This window comes from Thamnophis elegans, chromosome Z (genome assembly GCF_009769535.1).
Source record: "Thamnophis elegans isolate rThaEle1 chromosome Z, rThaEle1.pri, whole genome shotgun sequence".
NCBI classification, from domain to species: Eukaryota; Metazoa; Chordata; class Lepidosauria; order Squamata; family Colubridae; genus Thamnophis; species Thamnophis elegans.
In genome coordinates, this window is record NC_045558.1 from 121,638,996 (window position 1) to 121,657,545 (window position 18,550).

Genomic DNA, 18,550 nt, shown 5'->3' on the forward strand with positions numbered 1-18,550 from the left:
TCCAACTTCCAAGAGCTCAAACATTCCTTCCAGTTGAGTGCTAGCCCACAGCTTAATTTTTTTGCAATTTGTGATATTCAATTTAGCCAAATCAATGCAATTTACCTCAAATTACTCAGCAAACACTCTAAAGCCTAAGAACCTCGCTTGGAGCCAAGTGATTGGACCAAAAGACTGAGGGAAACTGGGAGCCAGGAGGGAAAGGAGGAGATGTTAAAGAAAAATCCCTCAGTCTCTGGACTAATCAGGCTGCCACAAACCCTGCTGTAGCCCCTCCCACCGGAGCTACAGGAGAAAAGTGACTTATGGCAGTTTTTCACCCTTACAACCATTGCATGATCAAAATTTAGACATTTGGCTCAGTCCTTGACTTATGCTCTCAATTGAGCCCAAAATTTCCATTGCTAAGCAAGACAATTGTTAAGTGAATTTTGCCAGATTTTACAACCTTTATTGCCACTGTTATTAAATGAATTATACAGTTGTTGAGTTAGTAACACGGTAAGGTAAATCTGGCTTATCTATTCGCTTTGCTTGTCAGAAAGTCACAAAAGGTTATCAAATGACTCTGGTCATGAATACATGCTACTTGCCAATCAGCCAAATGCTGTTCATGTGATCATGAGGATGCTGCAACAGTCATAAGTATGAAAACTGTCATAAGTCACTTTTTTCAGTGCCATAGTAACTTCGAATGGTCACTAAAAGAATGGTTGTATGTCAAGGACTACCTGTATATGCCATCTATCTCACTGTCCTAAGTGACTCTTGGAGGCTTACAACAGTACTATAAAGACACTGAAAGTATTAAAATTAAGTTGAAATCACAATGATGTGATTTTTAAATATATATTTTATATATTTTTAAAGTTATACATTTATATTGTGTGTGAACAGAGTTGGTTCTGGGTATCATTCATATTAATCCATTTCACAATAACAATATTAATAATCTCTTTCACATTTCTCAATCATAAGTACTTCTTATTATATTGTTCAAAAAATGCCTAACTCTTCATCTTTATCTCTACCTTCATTTATAACTTTCTTGTTCTATCTAAACATTTCTCTATTATATATGAACAAATTTAATTAAGTTTCCATTTATATTGATCCAATTTATGCTAACATTGTTAATAATCTCTAAATGATACGATTTTTTAAATTGTCAAATACTTTCCACATATTTTTTCTAGAGAACAAATATGGAATCTGTGAGTCTCTGTGAGTCTCCAAATATTGTTGGACATCAATTCTCATCAGTCTAAGCCGCAGGACCAATAATCAAAAGCAATAGCAGTTGTAGCTGCAAATCTTTTTACACCTAGTTTAGATGGCACCATCTTACACCTAGTTTAGATGGCACACTAACCTCCATGCACAGCTTTCAGACTCAAAGTACCAGTGCTTCTATTCTTACACTCTACAAATCTTGTGTCCCCATTTGAGGTTTTAGAGGTGAGCCACAATTATGAATGGTAATAAAGTTCACAATTGGCCAGAGATCTCCTCCATATTATTTGTTGATATGTTCCTTGGCTGAGCCCTAACACTAAAAAACAGCTTTGCCAGCTGAGTCCCAATTCAAATTAATTGCACTGTAAAAATCAAGGTCCCCATAATTATCATTCATTTCACTAGATAACATATCCTTTAAGTGGCAATAGTCTCTGTCCATAACCACTGCCTTTTCTCTGATCAAAGTGCTTGTCCTAAGAAACTATATGTACACTGGTGGTACAGAATTGTAGGAAATTAGTCACCACCCAAAAAGGAAAGGGAATCATAGATTCAATTCTGGCAGAAGGATACCACAATTAAACTTGTTGAGAATTGTTGCCTAGTAGAGGGAAGGGAGGTTCATGGACCTGAAGAGGAATCATGGGGATATCGTTTAAATTCTGGTGTCCAGTTTGGTTTAGTCACTACTGTACATCTGGGATATCCACCATTGGCAACTTTAAAACGTATGGACTTCTATCTCTTCCAATCTGACTGATTATGATTTAATCATGTCCCAAACATGCTTTTTCAAAGAAAAACAAAGTTCAGTTGCCTCTTGAAAAAGCACCTTTGGGATAACCATGACTTGGATGACTGAGAATCTCCATAGAGATGTAATCTTGTGATATCAAGTTGGAGTTGACTCTTAGAAATCACATAGATATGAATAGTAGATCACATTGGATAATTTGGACAATAAGTAAAATCAAGATGTTTTATTTCAAGAAGTCTTAAATAGTTTAATCAAGTCCTTTTCCACTCAGTTTGAAGACTTGGGTCTCTTTGCTTTGTCATATATTCTCACAACCAGAATACAAATTGGAAGGAATTTTGGACATTTTCTAGTCTAACGATCTGCTCAAGTAGGAGAAGCTATACTATTCCAGACAGATGGTGGTACAGTCTCTTCAGTCTCTTCTGCACAAACCACTCTGGGTGTGTTTTAGAATGAGAAATAAAATCAGGAAAAGATTTCTCAAGAAGCTGCATAGCTGAGTGGGAATTGGTACCCACGTCTTCCCACTCCTAACCACTAGGGGACACTCCCTTTCAAATAAATATTTGCTAGAACTGGCTGCAGTTAAGTCAAGTAAACAATACAAAGAAAAGAAAAGACAAACCACTTGGAAAACACCCATGATCACACAAGCTGCACATTTTTAGTTCTGCAACTATCTTAGCAAGTAAATTCATTTCTGTCTCACATTCTACTTCCTTTCAAGCATATTAATGTAGCCAATAGTATCCAGCTGAAAAAGTGGGGTCTTATATATAAAATCTCTAGCAAAAAGGCTGCAGGTTTTTAAGGCTTGTGTGGAAGCAAATTAAAATGAACCACACTGACAAACATATTTTTATTAGCAGTGAAGCACTGGATTTCCTTAACTGAATTTGATCTTATCAAATCCAAGGACAACATAATTTCTGAATGTACAATATTTATCTTCCTTTGTGCAAGGATCAGTGGTTGCTGATTAGAAAAGGCCATACTGATTAGGTCATGTTGTCTCTTGTTAAGTGGGCATTCATTCATGTTTTGCATAGCATTATGATGTGCTGTGTTTTACCTTTTGCAAGCTGGACATGAAAATGTACATTTCTCTGTCTGGACAGCTCATTTTTGTTTATTTGCATCCCATATTTATTACTTTTTCAAATAACTCAAGGCAGCAAATATATTACACATACTTTCCTCCTCCTATTTTCCCCACAACAACCCTGCGAGGTGGGCTTGGCTGAGCGAGATTGATTGGCCCAAGATCACCCAACTGGCTTTTATATCTAAGGAGGGACTAGAATTGAGGGTCTGTTGGTTTCTAGTCTAAAGTTTTAACCACTAGACCAAACTGGCTCTAGTCATAAGTTGCCTAACCACTTTTTAAAAAGTTATTTTATGCACTGATAAAAAAAAGTTTGTGACCATCACAACTGATGCCAAATGCATATATTAATCTAATCAGTATTGGAGTTGGTTTCACTGCAACATGGTTATTTTTCTGGCATTAGCCAACTTGTGGGACTGAACTCATTATGTGCAGATTCAGATCCTGCTCAGCCATAAAACTTTTAACCTAGGCTACTTTGTGCAGTACACCAGACAATTTCCTTCCTCATGACATCTAACTCTGATTCACAATGAGGAAGTGAACAATGACTGTCTTCCCCTCCCAGGGCAATGTTGTCTCCTTTGGCTTGCAGTGGTTTTCCAAAATATCCAAGCACAGAATAATTGTTCAGATCCCAATACAATCCCCCCCCCCATCCTTTTTACTGGAATGTAGTGTTTGCAACTCCAAAATTCAATAACACATCCCCATAAAATAAAGATGTCTTAGGGGAAGAACTTCTACTATAGCAATGATGACTATGTTTACATTATTTACATTTTAATATCCGGAATTTTAAAAATCATTATATATCAGCCCAAAAGTCAATTTTGGCAGTCTTGTTTGCCAGGATCCTAGGTTTCATCAGTTCAAAATCTGCCAACAGGGAAGGCTCTCAAATTAAATGCATATCAGCAACATTGGACTTGATTTCACTGCAACATGGTTTATTTTTCTGATATTAGCCAACTTGTGGGACTGAACTCATTGCATGCAGGTTCAGATCCTGCTCGATCATAAAACTTTTAATCCAAGCTACTTTGATCGAAGTTTATTAGTGCCATTTACAAGATGCCACTTTCACTGTCAAAAGACCAACCTCCCCAACTATCCCTCTCTAGTTCCTATTGTTGGAAGAAACATCCATCTCCTCCCACTTATGACTGCATGACTGTAACTTTGTTGCTTGCATCTTTACTGATATTGTTTCCTGATTGCTTATTTATACCTTATGACTATCATTAAGTGTTGTACCTTATGACTCGTGACGAATATATCTTGTCTTTTTATGTACACTGAGAGCTAAGTTATGCACCAAAGACAAATTCCTTGTATGTCCAATCACACTTGGCCAGTAAAGATTTCTCTTCTCTTTCTCTTCTCTTCTAGACCCCGTTTGCAAAGGAAGGGAGGGGGAGAGGTACTCCACCGCAACGCCCTCCTCTGCGCCGAGCTAAAGGCGCTCTGCACAGGCCCAGAGGCCCATCGGTTTCAGGGCTGGCGCCGCCCAGCCACACCATCTCTCCAGACCGCCTCCCGCCCCCACTTCGTGCTAAACCAAGCGTGTCCTCCCAGCGAGCGCGCGAGCGCCCATGTCCCCTCCCCCTTTGATCAGCTCTGCAGTTTATTTGCATAACCGCCCCGATTGGCTGGGCGGAAAGAGGAAGGAGCGGAGGGGGAAGCCCGCAGAAAGAAGGAGGGAGGGAAGGAGGGAGGGAGGGAGGGAGGGAGGGAGGGGGAGGGCAGAGAGAGAGAAAAAAAGGAAAAAGAAAAAAGGGGGAGGAGACACCTTTGTTTCACAGCCTGGGTTTGTAAACAAGAGGAAGTCTAGACTCCCAGCTGGGGCTCTTCGCGGGGGGCTGCGGGTCTTTCGGCGGGGTGATTCCCCTCCCCAAAAGCCGCACCGAGGCACCGTCCGACGCGAGGGCGATCCAGCCGTTGCTCTCCCGACAGGTGAGATTGGGGGAGGCGGAGGGAAGCGCTTTAGGGAAACCGCGGTGCGCGTCTGTCTGTCTGCCTCTCCCTGGGTGCACAAAAACACGCAGGTGCCGTGGGTGCAAGGATGGCGGGGAGGGGTGTGTGCAGTGGGTGCGGGCTTCCAGCGAGTAACCCACGGACCCCCTCGAAAGGCGAACGGATCTGAATAGCTGGAGAGGGATGAGGAGGATTCCGGTGGATCCTTTTCAGAGAATCCCAACTATTGTACTCCTCCTGGCCAGGCAAAGTGGACATTTCCTAGGATAACCTCATGTTCCTTTTGTATATTTCAGCAGGGGATTTTATCTACCCCCTTCGCGATGGCCCGTATTCTCCTCTAATCCCACAGGAAATGCTGTAGGGAGGGATCCGTTTTCAAGAGTCACTAATTCGGGATCAGGTGGCATCCTTTATGTATTGAGCAGTCCGGGTTAAATTTTTGTCCTGGGGTGGGTATGGGTGGGACGACACAATATCGATTAGTAGCCAAAGAGTCATAACCATGGCACTGTTTATCAAAGCTGGTTTTACCCCCGCCTCCCGCCTGAGCAAATAGATTTATCTCTTTTCTCTATCCATTAGTAAAGAAAACTTATTTTTTTCCAGCATGCAGTGCTGCTGTTTCAAAAGTTTTCATAGAAAGAGGGTGGCAGTGATTTGCACCTCCAACTTTTCTTTCCATATCCCTTATTCTTATAAAGTTCATATTTTAGGAAGTTTTTTTAAAAAAAAAACAGGAAAATGTTTGCATGAGTGGCCCTACAATTTATATGGAAATACAAAAATTGCCCTATTACTCAACAGCTGTGCCTATCTGAAGTAAAAATTTGCCATTTACCTCTGACACAGAACACAAACACAAATTTTCAGTTTATGACTATCATCCCACCAGTCCTATCTGTTCCACCCTCTAAACATACCTCCTCTTCTACATGCATATTTCAAGCTTCCTGTTCAGTCGTCATAAAAATAAGTAAATATAAAGTGCACGTGATTGTTATAATAAAAGGAAACCAAGATACCTCAGCTTGTCTCATCTTTTTCTCTATTCCCATTTCTCTCTTATTAAAGGGTCCACAATACCCTTATTTTTGAGTTTCTATACATTTGATATATCAGATCCACTACATTTTCTTAAGGTACATATCATTTCAATATCATATCATGCCCATGTTTACTTCCTACTCACTATACCAGAGTCAAATTGCTATATATAAACAAATAAGTATATTGCTCTTAATGCCCCTTATAACATGGCAATAGTCATCTTTTCCTTTATCAAAACAAGAAATAACCTGAATGCTTATTTATAGGGCTCGCATATAAAACAAATCAGCTTAAGAAAATCCATCCTCATACCTGGTATATATTTTCCTCATCATAATAAAATAAAAGCCCTTATTGTCTTCTGAAATAAATGTGCAAAAGATAGTATTTGAATTTTATGCTCCAGTTCATTTGGTGTTCAGACAAAAACATATACGTATTTCCTGTCCACATCCAGTAGAAAAATAATTAATAAATTGCTGGTAAACAAGATACCTCCCTATTAGTTATGGCTAGTATGTTTCTGTTGTCTCTTTAAGACTGTCTTGGATATTGTTTAGAAGAGAATCTCAATTGCAACTGTTACTGGCAAATATACCATTTATTAAGAACAACAATATTTTTGTTACAGTTCCTTGGGAACTTTGATGGCATTTTTATAAGGTATGTGGGCTGAGAGTGAATAATGCAATGACATTTAAAAAAATATTTTCAAGATTATAAACAATTTTTTTTAAAAAAAGGAAGTATTTTTTAAAAAAAACTTTATTTCCTTCCTTTTACTTCTTCCTTTATTTATCTTGCCTAGCTATTTCCCATGTTCATCCCTTGTTATATTTCTCTCTGTTATTACCCTACCAAGAAATATTATGCCATTTATTAAGAAGAACAATATTTTTGTTACATTTTCTTGGAAATTTTGTTGGCATTTTTATAAGGTACATAGATTGAGAGCAAATAATGCAGTGTTATTTTTTTTAAAAAAATCAAGAGTATAAACATTTTTTAAAAAAGGAACTGTTTTTTTTTAAACTTTCTTCTTTGTTTCCGTCCTTTTACTTCTTCCTTTATTTCTCCTGTCTAGCTACTCCCTGTGTTTGTCTTCATCCCTTGTTATATTCTTCTCTGTCATTATCCTACCAATAATTTCTGTGTTCAGTGTAGATCCTTAGAGAAATTAGGGAGAAATTTAAAAAGAGGGGGGACGACGACTCCCTATGCCACGGTGACGTAAGGTGGATAGCCATAGCTTGCTTTAAAGCGTGCCTTAGGAAGAAGAGAGAAAAAGGGGGAAATCTTTAAGTTCTCCCCCCCCAAAAAAAGCCAAAACAGAAATCCAGTTTCCAGGTAAATATATGGAGTCTCGGCCAACATTTTTCCCGGATCAGCATTTCCTTGCCTGCCCAACTGGCTGGTTTGCTTCCCTCTCAAAGAAGCACCTTTCTCCTCCTCCTCTACTATGAGGTTCCAGGCAACCACTCCACCCACCCCATTTGAAAACCAAGCCTCCATCCATCCCTACAAAGATTCTCCTCTTGCCCGCCTCCCGTCAAAATACCTCTCCAGCTGATTGGTTTAGCCCACTGTATTTCTAGAAATCCCTCCGCTCTGCTCCTCCCTCTTCTCTCATCCTCGGGCTGCTTTGTGTCTATCCCCATTTCTTCTGCAGCCAGCTGTCCGTCTCAAGTTGTGCCTTAAACTCCAGGTATGTCACTGCTTCCTCTGGTTTGGCTTCACTTAAGTGGTCACCATTAGTGCCACACAATTCTTAAAGCTCTTTGTTGTGTTTCTCTGGAGCCCTTCTCTCCTCCCCCATCTCTGGGCATCATGTAACATAATTCCTCTAGATTCCTTCTGCTCTCTTCCTGACTTAGCGCAGATCCCTTTATCATTTCACAACTCTAAATAAATACTGCCTGCTCTTCTGTGACAAGCTGTTGATGTCTATCACCACCAAGTATGCTTTCTAGACTTTGCTGCTTTCTGCCTCGGTCTTCCCTTCCATCTCAACCAAGCAGTTGCCAGTTTGGTCTAGTGGTAAACTGGGCTACAAACCAGGAGACTGTGAGTTCCAGTCGCACCTTAGGCATGAAAACCAGCTGGGTGACTCTGGGCCAGTCCCTGTTTCTTAGCCCAAACTTACTTCATGGGGCTGTTGTTGGAGGAATAGAAGGAGGAAGGTGTGTTTTGGATATGTTTGCTGCCTTGAGTTATTTGTAATAATAATAATAATAATAATAATAATAATAATAATAATAATAATAATAATAATAATAGAGATGGGATGCAAATGAACAAAAATGACCTGAATCCAGATATACCTTAAGGTCTTGAGCTATTCATAAAAATAATAAAGGTGGGATTAAAAAAATATCTCTCCGAGTAAAGGCCCATGCTGCAAAAGTGTTCATAGGTTTTGAGTATGTGGGTGGTTATAATACTTGACTGTTATATGTCCACAGTGTGGTTAGAATAAATAAAATAAAAAAGTTAAATGTTTGGTTTAATAAGAAAAGCCAAGGTTTACAGCAAAGACTATTCATGGTTGGTACTAGGAAAACCTAACCTGAATTAATTGGAAGGGAAAGGTAAGATGTTTGAGCGTTATTCTACGGTAGTTTTCTCCTTCATCACAGGATGATCAGCTGTGACCTACATCCTAGGGTTAATTACAGGCTGAGTCTCCAAGAAGCTGCCAAGGGAGGGAGGTAGAGGGAGGGAAAGCACGTGGTATTGTTTTTGTTTAGATACCAGACTGGTTACACAGAACCTGGCCAGTTCCCAGAGCTAAGAAACAAAATCTTGGCATTCCAGCTCTAAGTCTGTAAGCTATCACTTCTGGCAGATTCCCTATAGGTTGGTGATCCCGCCTCTTCCTCTTCTTTAGGTCTTTCATCTGCCTTCCCCCCTCCAGCGCCTCCTCCAGGAGCTGTTTGGTTCTCCACAACTCTCCTGCCACTTTTCTCCAGGTGTGACTCCCACCACAATGGTGAGGCTGTCCAAGCCCAAAACTTTTCAGGCCTATCTGGACAACTGTCACCGTCGCTACAGTTGCGTGCATTGCCGGGCCCACCTGGCTAATCACGACGACCTCATCTCCAAGGTACAAAAAAGGGGGGAAGTGGGATAATGGCTGCTACACTCCTCTAGAGAATATCACAGCGTCCAAGGAAAAGCGGCTGCTGTGCCTTTGTTAGCTCTATTTTTAAAAAGAAAAATATAAAGCACTTCATTTATTACCAAAGGGGAATGTAAATACAGAAAGGCAAGCAAGGACAGCCATGTTTCCTTATATTATATCTCGCTGTAAGATTACTACTGTGAATTTTCTGTCTTCCTTTAAAATTTGTCAGTCCTGCCACAAGTAAGTGCAGCTAGTCCTCAACTTAACCACCATTCGTTTAGTGACCATTTGAAGTTACAACAGCACTCAAAAAGTGACTTACAACTGAACCTCATGGTTACGATGGTTGCAGCGTCCCAGGTCATTTGACCCCCTCATGTTCAGCCTTCTCAGATGGCTTCTGACAAGCAAAGTCAATGGGGAAGCCAGATTTGCTTAACAGCCGCAGTGAGTCACTATTCCCAATTGTGGTCATAAGACGAGGACTACCTGTAAGTAATTTTCAGGGCCAGGATCAAAGAATGTCTTAAACATTTTTACCCTAACATAGCAATGTTAATGTTGTGTTAAATACAGAGGCTTGGGGGATGGTGGATTATAGATTAATATAGATTAAGCAAGCCAAACTTTGGCAAGCATGATTTATTGGAGAAATCACCACCTCCTAAGCAAACCACAATTTAGATCTGGAAGCTTATCCTCTGGCAATAAAACAGGCAAAGAAGGGAGAGTGGGGCCCTCCAAGCAGCAGCAGACAACAGCAATGTCATGTCTCTTTCCAGAGCCACCTTACTGATGCTCCAGAATTTCTGAGCAGTAAAAGAAAGGACATTATTTGGGAGGAGAAGAAGGAAAGGGATGAGGAGAAGGCCAGTGGGGTGTGTGTGGGGTCCTATAGGGGGGGGTCCTATAGAGGACAATGAGTTCTTTTAGAAAACCCTGCCTAGGCTTGTCTGCCACCTTCACCCTAGTTCTCAAGAACTTAGAAGGGCAGCAGGTCTCAGCTGCCGCTGATTAATCATTAAATTCAGTTTCATGGGTTTGAAAGCAAACCAGAGAATAAACAAGGAAAAGGGGAAGAGAGTCTCTGGCTGCTTGCCTTCAGCCAAGCGGGAGGGGAAGATAAGTAGCTGGTCTAGAACCAAAGTCTACAGAAGATGATAAGCAGCTGACACAGGCTGAAGGCTGCTCCTCAGATTTGGGCTCCCAAGGTTGGAGGGGGGAGCAAACAGGGAGACAGAGTGGCAAGGACGAGAAATAACTGGGTGAAGTGTTCAAGGTTGGGTTGGAGGCATTTGCTTAATAGGGGCAGGAAAGTATTTTGTTTTTTGATCTATGCCCTTTTCGTTACAGTCTTTTCAAGGAAGCCAAGGACGGGCATACCTCTTCAACTCTGTGTGAGTATCACAAAAGAGGAGCATATTTTGGAAGGGGGGGGAACCACTGTATTTTTTGCACTATAAGACGCTCCGGACCATAAGACACACTTAGCTTTTGGGGAGGAAAACAAGAAATCAAAAAAATCTGCCTCCCAGCTCCAACACATGGCTCGTCAGGGCTCCGCTCCGTTGCACCCACCACCAGACAGCTGGATCCCAGCCTCCCATAGCCCTGCCAATCAGTGGACTGGCCCACCTGAAATGGTGCTATTGCCACCTTCTCTGTGTCTGCTGCCTCTGCTGGGGAATGCTGGAGCCTTTGCCAGCATTCCTCGGCTATCGCTGCCGCCGCCTATCAGTGGTTGGACTGGCCTCCTGGAATACTGCCGATCAGCTGTTCCAGATGGTGGGGATCGCCACTCCCGGTAGTAGGCCGCGGCCCAGGGGTTGGGGCCCAATTGTTCAGCAGCAGCATTTGAGGCCATGACAGATGAGATGCGAGTTTTACTTTACCATCAGAAGAGCAACAGGTTGCTGCTGTATCCTAATTCTATGTCTGAATGCCCACTGAGCTGGTAACTCCCCTTATCCTGCATTTCTAAAAGGACTCAGACTCAGTTCATAACACCTTAGCCAATAAAGAAATACTGATCTTTTTTATGTCCAAATACTCTTATCAGATCAGTATGAAGTAGTTTCTCTTAACATGGCCAAATTCTGCTATGCTGTGTGTAAAATTAGGCAAACTTTAGCTGCCCAGTTAAGCCACTGCCAATTGCAATATATTATTCTGTCTGTCTTTTATTTTTATCTTTTTACTATTATTGTTTCAATGTTTTTATTTGTTGGTCTGTGACCTTAATAAAGAGGTAGTATTTAGTCAGTACTTGTATCCCCAGCAGAGAGGACCTCATTCAACCAAATAATCCTCTCTTGAGAAAAATCTAGCCACTTACGTGAAAAGATCTCGCAGACCTTCCTCTACCACCTTTGGTTGCTTGAAGGATCAGCAGAAGAGACAATCTCTCATTTTCATTGGATTTTAGCTGAAACAGAGGAAAGCAGAAACAATTAAGCTATTAAGATAATAGAATAAGAGAAGGTGTGAGTAGGTTTCAGTAAAAGATAATCTAATAGGCTAATCTGCCTTTTTCCAAAACAGTCAATCCAGCAGGAATGCGGGGTATTTAGATAAAATTCAAAGACACAAGAGGCCTTCAAAGCAAACTTAAACCACTTCAATACTAGTGTTGATTGGCACATCATTCCAAATTGAAATTCACACCACATTTAAGGTTATTTCCCAGTGATTGCATAGGAATGAATGAATTCTGCAAGTGAGTTGCAGGAACAACTAGGAATTCTAAATTTTTGCTATTTTCATAGCAGCCACAGCCTGGAGGTTAACCAGGCTGTGAGAGATTGTCTCTTCTACTGGTCCTTCAAGTTACAGGATGCCCCAAACGTGGTAGAGGAAGGTCTTCAAGTACTGACTAAATACTACCTCTTTATTACGGTCACCCTCTCCTAATAGGCAGGCCCTTGTTTGTGACTGTGCATTGCACAATTATCTTCACTTTCACCATAAGGTTAGGAACTATTTTTGGTCTCTTTCCTGCCCAGCTCCAGCCTATCTCTGTGGCACTGTATTTCAAAAGACCTTGGTAGACCCCACAGAAACCCTGGCCCTCCTTTCCTTATGGGGATCATGGGCTGACATCCCCCCCCCCTCGTTGGTGGTTGTACTTCTGAAGCCATTGAGTGACTCTGAAGCTGGACACAATCCAAACCCTGGAATAATCTCCATCTTCATATCCAGTTTGTGAGAAAGTTTTGGGCTTGTTCTTACCCTGGTGTGCTTCCAAACCAACCTAGCAGAACTGGGGAAATCAAATCCAGCCTTTTCTCCCACTTGAAGACCAAACCAAGGCCATTCTGGTCCTGGCAGCAATGGGTCAAGCTCCTAAGAAGAGTTCCATTGTCAGTGATTTCAAGGCAGAGTAGAACTCATACTAGGTAGAAAACAGATTGGGATGGATGGGCCTTGTTAAAACTAAGATGACATTATGTTCAGTGGTGGGATTCAATTTTTTTTTGCTACCGGTTCTGTGGACGTGGCTTTGTAGGCGTGGCAGGGGAAGGATCCTGCAAAATCCCCATTCCCTCCCCACCCCACTAACCTGTTTTCCAGCTCCATTCTCCTGTTCAGGGCAATAAAAGATCATCAGCTGGGAGGCAGGGAGTCAGCAGGGGCGGGGCCAGCCTATTTACCGGTTCTCTGAACTACTCAAGATTTCCGCTACCGGTTCTCCAGAATCTGTCAGAACTGGCTGAATACCACCTCTGATTGTGTTTTCTTTTGGATCCATATAGAGTGAATGTTGGATGTGGCCCAGCAGAGGAACGCGTTCTGCTGACGGGCCTGCATGCTGTAGCTGACATATACTGTGAAAACTGCAAGACCACTCTTGGATGGAAATATGTGAGTCCCCTGCTTTGTGCCCTCCTCTTCCTCTCCCTCCCTAAAACAATTGCACCACTAATAGTTGGCTTCTGTTCGCATCGTTCCTTTGTCTTCTTCTTCTTCCACAGGAACAGGCCTTTGAGACTAGCCAGAAATACAAGGAGGGCAAATTCATAATTGAACTGAATCACATGATTAAGGACAATGGCTGGGACTGAAAGCCAACCAACTTCTTTGGACAACTGTATGTAGGGGGTGGAGCCTAAGAAATGTCAAATTTCCACCAAACCTGCCTCCACCTTCTCAACCATTGGATTGCCATCCCAGGCACCTCCAGGGGCACCTGAGTTGTGAAGGAGGAGGTGGTGCTCCTGCCAGAGACACACACCCACAGTTCAGACATGTTAACTTCCTGTGGCAAAAGGTGGGAGTTCCGGGACACCGCTGGGCCAGGGACTGTGTGCAAGCAGGGACTGGGGTGGGGGTGGGGAGGACTACGGCTGGCTCTGTTGTCCAGAGAGATTCTGTATTAAGAGAAATACGGATGGGAAATGTAAAGTACGAGGGGGAAGGGAAACGTTAGGCGTGTACAGTACCTTTGTGTGTATGTGTGTGTATTATATAAATAAAAGTATTGAAGTGATCCGGGTGGTTTTTCTTCTTCCTTCTACAGGAGGGTAGTTGGTAGATTAGAGCAAGGGAGACAAACTCCTTAGGCTGTTCCTAGCTTAGCTAATTAAAGCTAAGGTTTGGATGTTTTATTTCTATCCAATCCATCTGAAACATTCAAGACATTCTGTGAGCAGTGGTACAAAACCGGCAAATCAGGATTTGTAAGCTGTTTCACTAGCCGTACGTTTTTTTTTCCTAATTTATTAGATTTTTATCCTATCTTTATTATTTTTTTATAAATAGGCACCAAACATACGTATACATACATCCTATTTTCCCCACAACAACCCTGTGAGGTGGATTGAGAATGATTGGCCCAAAGTTACCCAGCTGGCTTTCATGCCTAAGGTGGCACTAGAACGGTACCCAGCAATGGGTCTACGTCTACATGGAGAGAAATAAGCAATGGGATACTACAAGGTTCCACTTTTGGCCCAGGACTCTTCAATAGCAATAGCAATAGCAGTTAGACTTATATACCGCTTCATAGGGCTTTCAGCTCTCTCTAAGCGGTTTACAGAATCAGCATATTGCCCCCAACAATCCGGGTCCTCATTTTACCCACCTCGGAAGGATGGAAGGCTGAGTCAACCTTGACCCGGTGAGATTTGAACTGTAGAACTGTAGTCAGCTGAAGTAGCCTGCAGTGCTGCACTCTAACCACTGCGCCACCTCAGCTTTTTGCCTTCCCCTAGCCCTGCTGAAGCCTGCAGAGTGCTCAATATCTTCATAAACTACTTAGATGAGGGGATAGAAGGGGAACTTAACAAATTTGCAGATGATACTAAGCTGGCAGGAATAGCTAACACCCTAGAACAGTGATGGTTAAGCTTTTTGACATCGAGGGCTGAAACTGGAGCATGCACATGTGCCAGAACCATGAATGAGTAGCTAGCCGGCACGCAACAGAACCCGGAAGAGCAGCTGGCCGCCACACGCAAGCCCAGAGAGAAGGCTTTGCATGCCACCTCTGGCATGTGTGCCACATAGGTTCACCATCACAGCCCTAAAAGATAGGCCCAAGTTCCAGATAGATCTTGACAGACTTAAAACACTGGGCGCTATCTAACAAAATGAAATTCAATGTAGAGAAAAATAAAGTCTTACACTTAGGCAAGAAAAACTGAAAGTACACATACACATTGGGTGAAATAACAGTGACTGTTAGAGGGATCTTGGAGTCTTTGTGGACAACCAGCTAAATATGAGCTAGCAGTGTGCAGCAGCAGCAAAAAAAAAGCCAATGTAATCCTAAACTGCATTAATAGGGATACAATCAAGATCAAGTGACGTACTAATACTACTCTATAAAGTCCTAGTAAGACCATACCTAGAATACTGCATCCAGTTTTGGTCACCACACTATAAAAAAGATGTGGAGACTCTAGAAAAAGTGCAGAGAAGACCAATAAAGATGATTAGGAAACTGGAGGCTAAAACATATGAAGAACGGTTGCAGGAACTGGACATGATCAGTCTAGTGAAGAGAAGGACCAGGGGGGATATAATAGCTGTATTGCAATATTTGAAGGGCTGCCACAGAGAGGAGGGGGTCAAGCTATTTTCCAAGGCACCAGAAGGCCGGACAAGGAATAATGGATGGAAACTGACCAATGAGAGATTCAATTTTCTGACAGTGAGAACAATCAACCAATGGAACAGTTTGACTTCAGAAGTTGTGGGAGCTTCATCACTGGAAGCTTTCAGGAAGAGATTGGACTGCCATTTATCAGAAATGGTGTAGGGTCTCCTGCTTAGGCAGAGGGTTGAACTAGATGATCTACAAGGTCCCTTCCAACTCTGTTAATCTAAGCTAGAATTCATGGTCTCCTGATTCCTAAACCAGCACCTTAACCACTAGACCAAATTGGCAATACATTCTTGTAATATGTTCACAATTCTTGTTGAGAGGAAATTATTGCCTCTAAGCCTAGGGAGAAACTTAAGTCACAATTTGGCATTTAACTACCTTTCCCCCATAATATTAGTTTGAAGGCAGATTTCCATATTTATCGGGGTTCATTTTCCATCTGTGGTAAGAAGATTACTACAGCTCAAAAGACTGAAAGTACAAATAATTTGCTAAAAGAAGAAAGTTATGGATTAATTTTACCAGGCTCACTTTGGAGCAGGCTGTATTTAATTTAATCTCTGATTCAAATATAGCTTTATTCCTAGAATCTGCAATAACTGATCGTTGTTTTAGAGCTTCTTTGGCAACTGCATTAAATCAATTTAGTCATCCAGTTTAGTCATCAGCCTTATCCTTGGTTCTTTGCTGATAATTGCACTTATAAGAACATTGATGCCCTGTGGGAAGCTTTCACATATTTTAAAGGGTGTTCTCCAAAACCATCCCTCTGTGGTTGAAGCACTTTTCCTTTCCGTTCTGGACAGCGTGGCTAATGGTTAGGAATAACAGAAGTCGAAGGCCACAAATAGCTGGAGGGAGAGCAGATTCTCTGCACTGGCTTATGGCAGCAATTCTCCTTCCAAAGAGATGCTGCCTTCAGTCCAGATTCCTTCTGTTGGAATAAAAATCTGGCTGGGAAAAGATGCTGGAAATAAAATGGAGGCAAGCTGCAGGAAAGGAAGTCTGTTTATTTGGTAGCCAGAAACTAGTGATAGCAGTGTGTTTCTGAGGTGGCTGACAAAATGGGGTTGAGTGCAGGAGGGTTTTTATACATTCTTTGGGGCTTTGTGATTGAGATGCCCGTTCCTTTGTAAGAATGTGACTTTTAATATTTTAATGGCTGTTGCCAGATTCCTATGGGGGTCATGTAGGGGTCATGGCTGGCTCTACAGGCAAAAGCCATTTCGGGTGACACGCACATGCTCCCCAAACTTGTTTCAGCGGCAGCTCTCAGCCTGGGCGGCAGCGTCACGCAGGCTGTGGAAGGAGGAGGAGGAGGAGGAGGGAACCAACCAAAGAGAGGCTTTTACCGGGTCTGCGCCCCACAGCCAGGATCGTCCTTGCGCCTCAAGCCGCGTTTCTTCCTGCAAAGCCCTTCGGGCAACCCGAGAGTTCCGCTTGACGCCAGAAGGGCTTTGCAGGAAGAAACGCGGCTTGAGGCACCAGGACGGTCCTGGCTGTGGGGCGCAGACTCGGTAAAAGCTCTCTTTGGTTCCCTCCTCCTCCCCCTCCTTCCACAGTGTGCGTGACGCTGCCGCCCAGGCTGAGAGCTGCCGCTGCCGCTGCTGCACAACTGAGGGAGGGAGAGGGAAAGCAGAGGTAGCCTCAAATTCCACCGTTGGGACAGGGGAAAGGGCTTGTCCCTCAAGAGTGGGGGGGGATAGAGGTGGGAAGAAGGGGCCCGGCCTGTCCCCAGCGCCCCCCACAGACGGATTACGGATCGAACGCTTCTCTCTCTGCAGCCTTTTTCTGCAAGTCCCAGCTACTCAGCGGGGCGTCATCATTTCCGGGGGGTTGCAGTTTTCCAGCTCAGATATCAGGATCCGCCGGGATTAAGTGGGAGAAAACGCCGCTGGCCGAGCGGAACAAACACATCCAAAGGTTAATCTTATTTTACGAAAACACAACTTCCAAAAGTCGATCGTGGCCTCTGTCAAGAAGCTCTTCTCCCACCCCCCACCCATTCTGGGGTCTTGGTGTCCCTCGGCTAAGATCCACCCCGGAAAGCAGAACGGGGGCAGCCCTCCTGTAATTCTGGCTGGGTTAAAGAGCAGGGATGGAGGAGCCATATCACACCTTCATTCAAAGGGTGGGGAGGGGGAGGCCCGATAAAGTCCCTCCCTTGGGGTGTCTGAAGTCCCAGCTGAAGCAGCCGAAGGAAAAAGGATAAGCATCCGTCGCTGCCCAATGGCGCTTGGGGTAACCCCGCTGGGCAGAGCCAGTCGAGGCTCATCCTGCAAATGAGGGTTTCCTTTGGGGAGGGCCAGGTGGTTTCAAGCACCCCAAACAGCCAATCTCTCTCTCTCCGTCCCCCTTCCTTTGCTCCTGGGGCTGCAGAACTTTCCATGGGCTCAACAGTAATTGAGTAAAATTCTAAGCCACTGCAGTAGCTGCTTTTTGGTTTTATTTTTTTAATATTTATCAGTCTCTCTTTTAGTTGAAGAGTTGAAGTCCACAAGGCTTAAAGCTGTCAGGTTTGAAGACCCCTGGGGTTTTTTTCCTAAAGGGTTAGGGGTGCAAGGTTCTTGTAACTTGACAGCTTTAAGACTTGCACGCTTCAATGCCAGAGTTTCTGAGCCAACATTTTGGTTGCTAAGCAGGACCGTTGGTAAGTGATACTGATAATAATATCAAGGGCAACATACGAAATCGACTGATGAACAAAGAAGTTACTAAGCAGTTATGTTAAATAATTTGTTTTTGGTTTATTAAATACAATTATATTGCAATTATATATTTTTGTAGTTTAAACTATAAATTGCGCAAAATTATGTTTTTGTCGAAGTGACACACAACGCGAGTTATGCTCGATTTTTTGCCGATTTTTGACACACCACGCCAAAAAGGTTGCCCATCACTGGTCTGAGCTAATCTTGTCAGCTTTGGCTTGCCTATTGTGTTGCTTATTTGGAGTCTCTTTGCTTATGAATAGATTGGCCCAGTCTTTCTAAATGGATACAAAATCTCCATTCCTAAAGCCCAGTCTCTTCAAGCTTCTGTTTGAGGCTGTTTTCCTATGGCAGGATGTGTGTGTGTGTCTATGTGTTTTTCTCTTTACCTTTGTTAAGAGTTTTCTCCGTTTCTCCTTTAGGGGAAATATTCTCTTCTGCCCTCTTTTTAATATTAAGAATAAATAATATTTTA

The 18,550-nt window shown here is 42.7% G+C and overlaps 1 protein-coding gene across 3 annotated transcripts; it reads left to right on the forward strand.

The window, feature by feature from the left end:
• Window positions 1-4,882: 4,882 nt before the first annotated feature.
• On the forward strand, window positions 4,883-13,744 carry YPEL3 (yippee like 3). 3 transcript variants are annotated; one of them, XM_032237218.1, is made up of 6 exons: window positions 4,883-5,063; window positions 6,766-6,797; window positions 9,022-9,237; window positions 10,612-10,655; window positions 13,011-13,119; window positions 13,230-13,744. In XM_032237218.1, the coding sequence occupies exons 3-6, from the start codon at window positions 9,121-9,123 to the stop codon at window positions 13,317-13,319; spliced, it is 360 nt and encodes a 119-aa protein (XP_032093109.1). In that variant the 5' UTR covers window positions 4,883-5,063; window positions 6,766-6,797; window positions 9,022-9,120; the 3' UTR covers window positions 13,320-13,744. The 3 variants fall into 3 exon arrangements, with proteins under 3 accessions (XP_032093109.1, XP_032093108.1, XP_032093110.1); XM_032237217.1 differs by lacking the exon at window positions 6,766-6,797; XM_032237219.1 differs by lacking the exons at window positions 4,883-5,063; window positions 6,766-6,797 and adding an exon at window positions 7,232-7,839.
• Window positions 13,745-18,550: the final 4,806 nt, after the last annotated feature.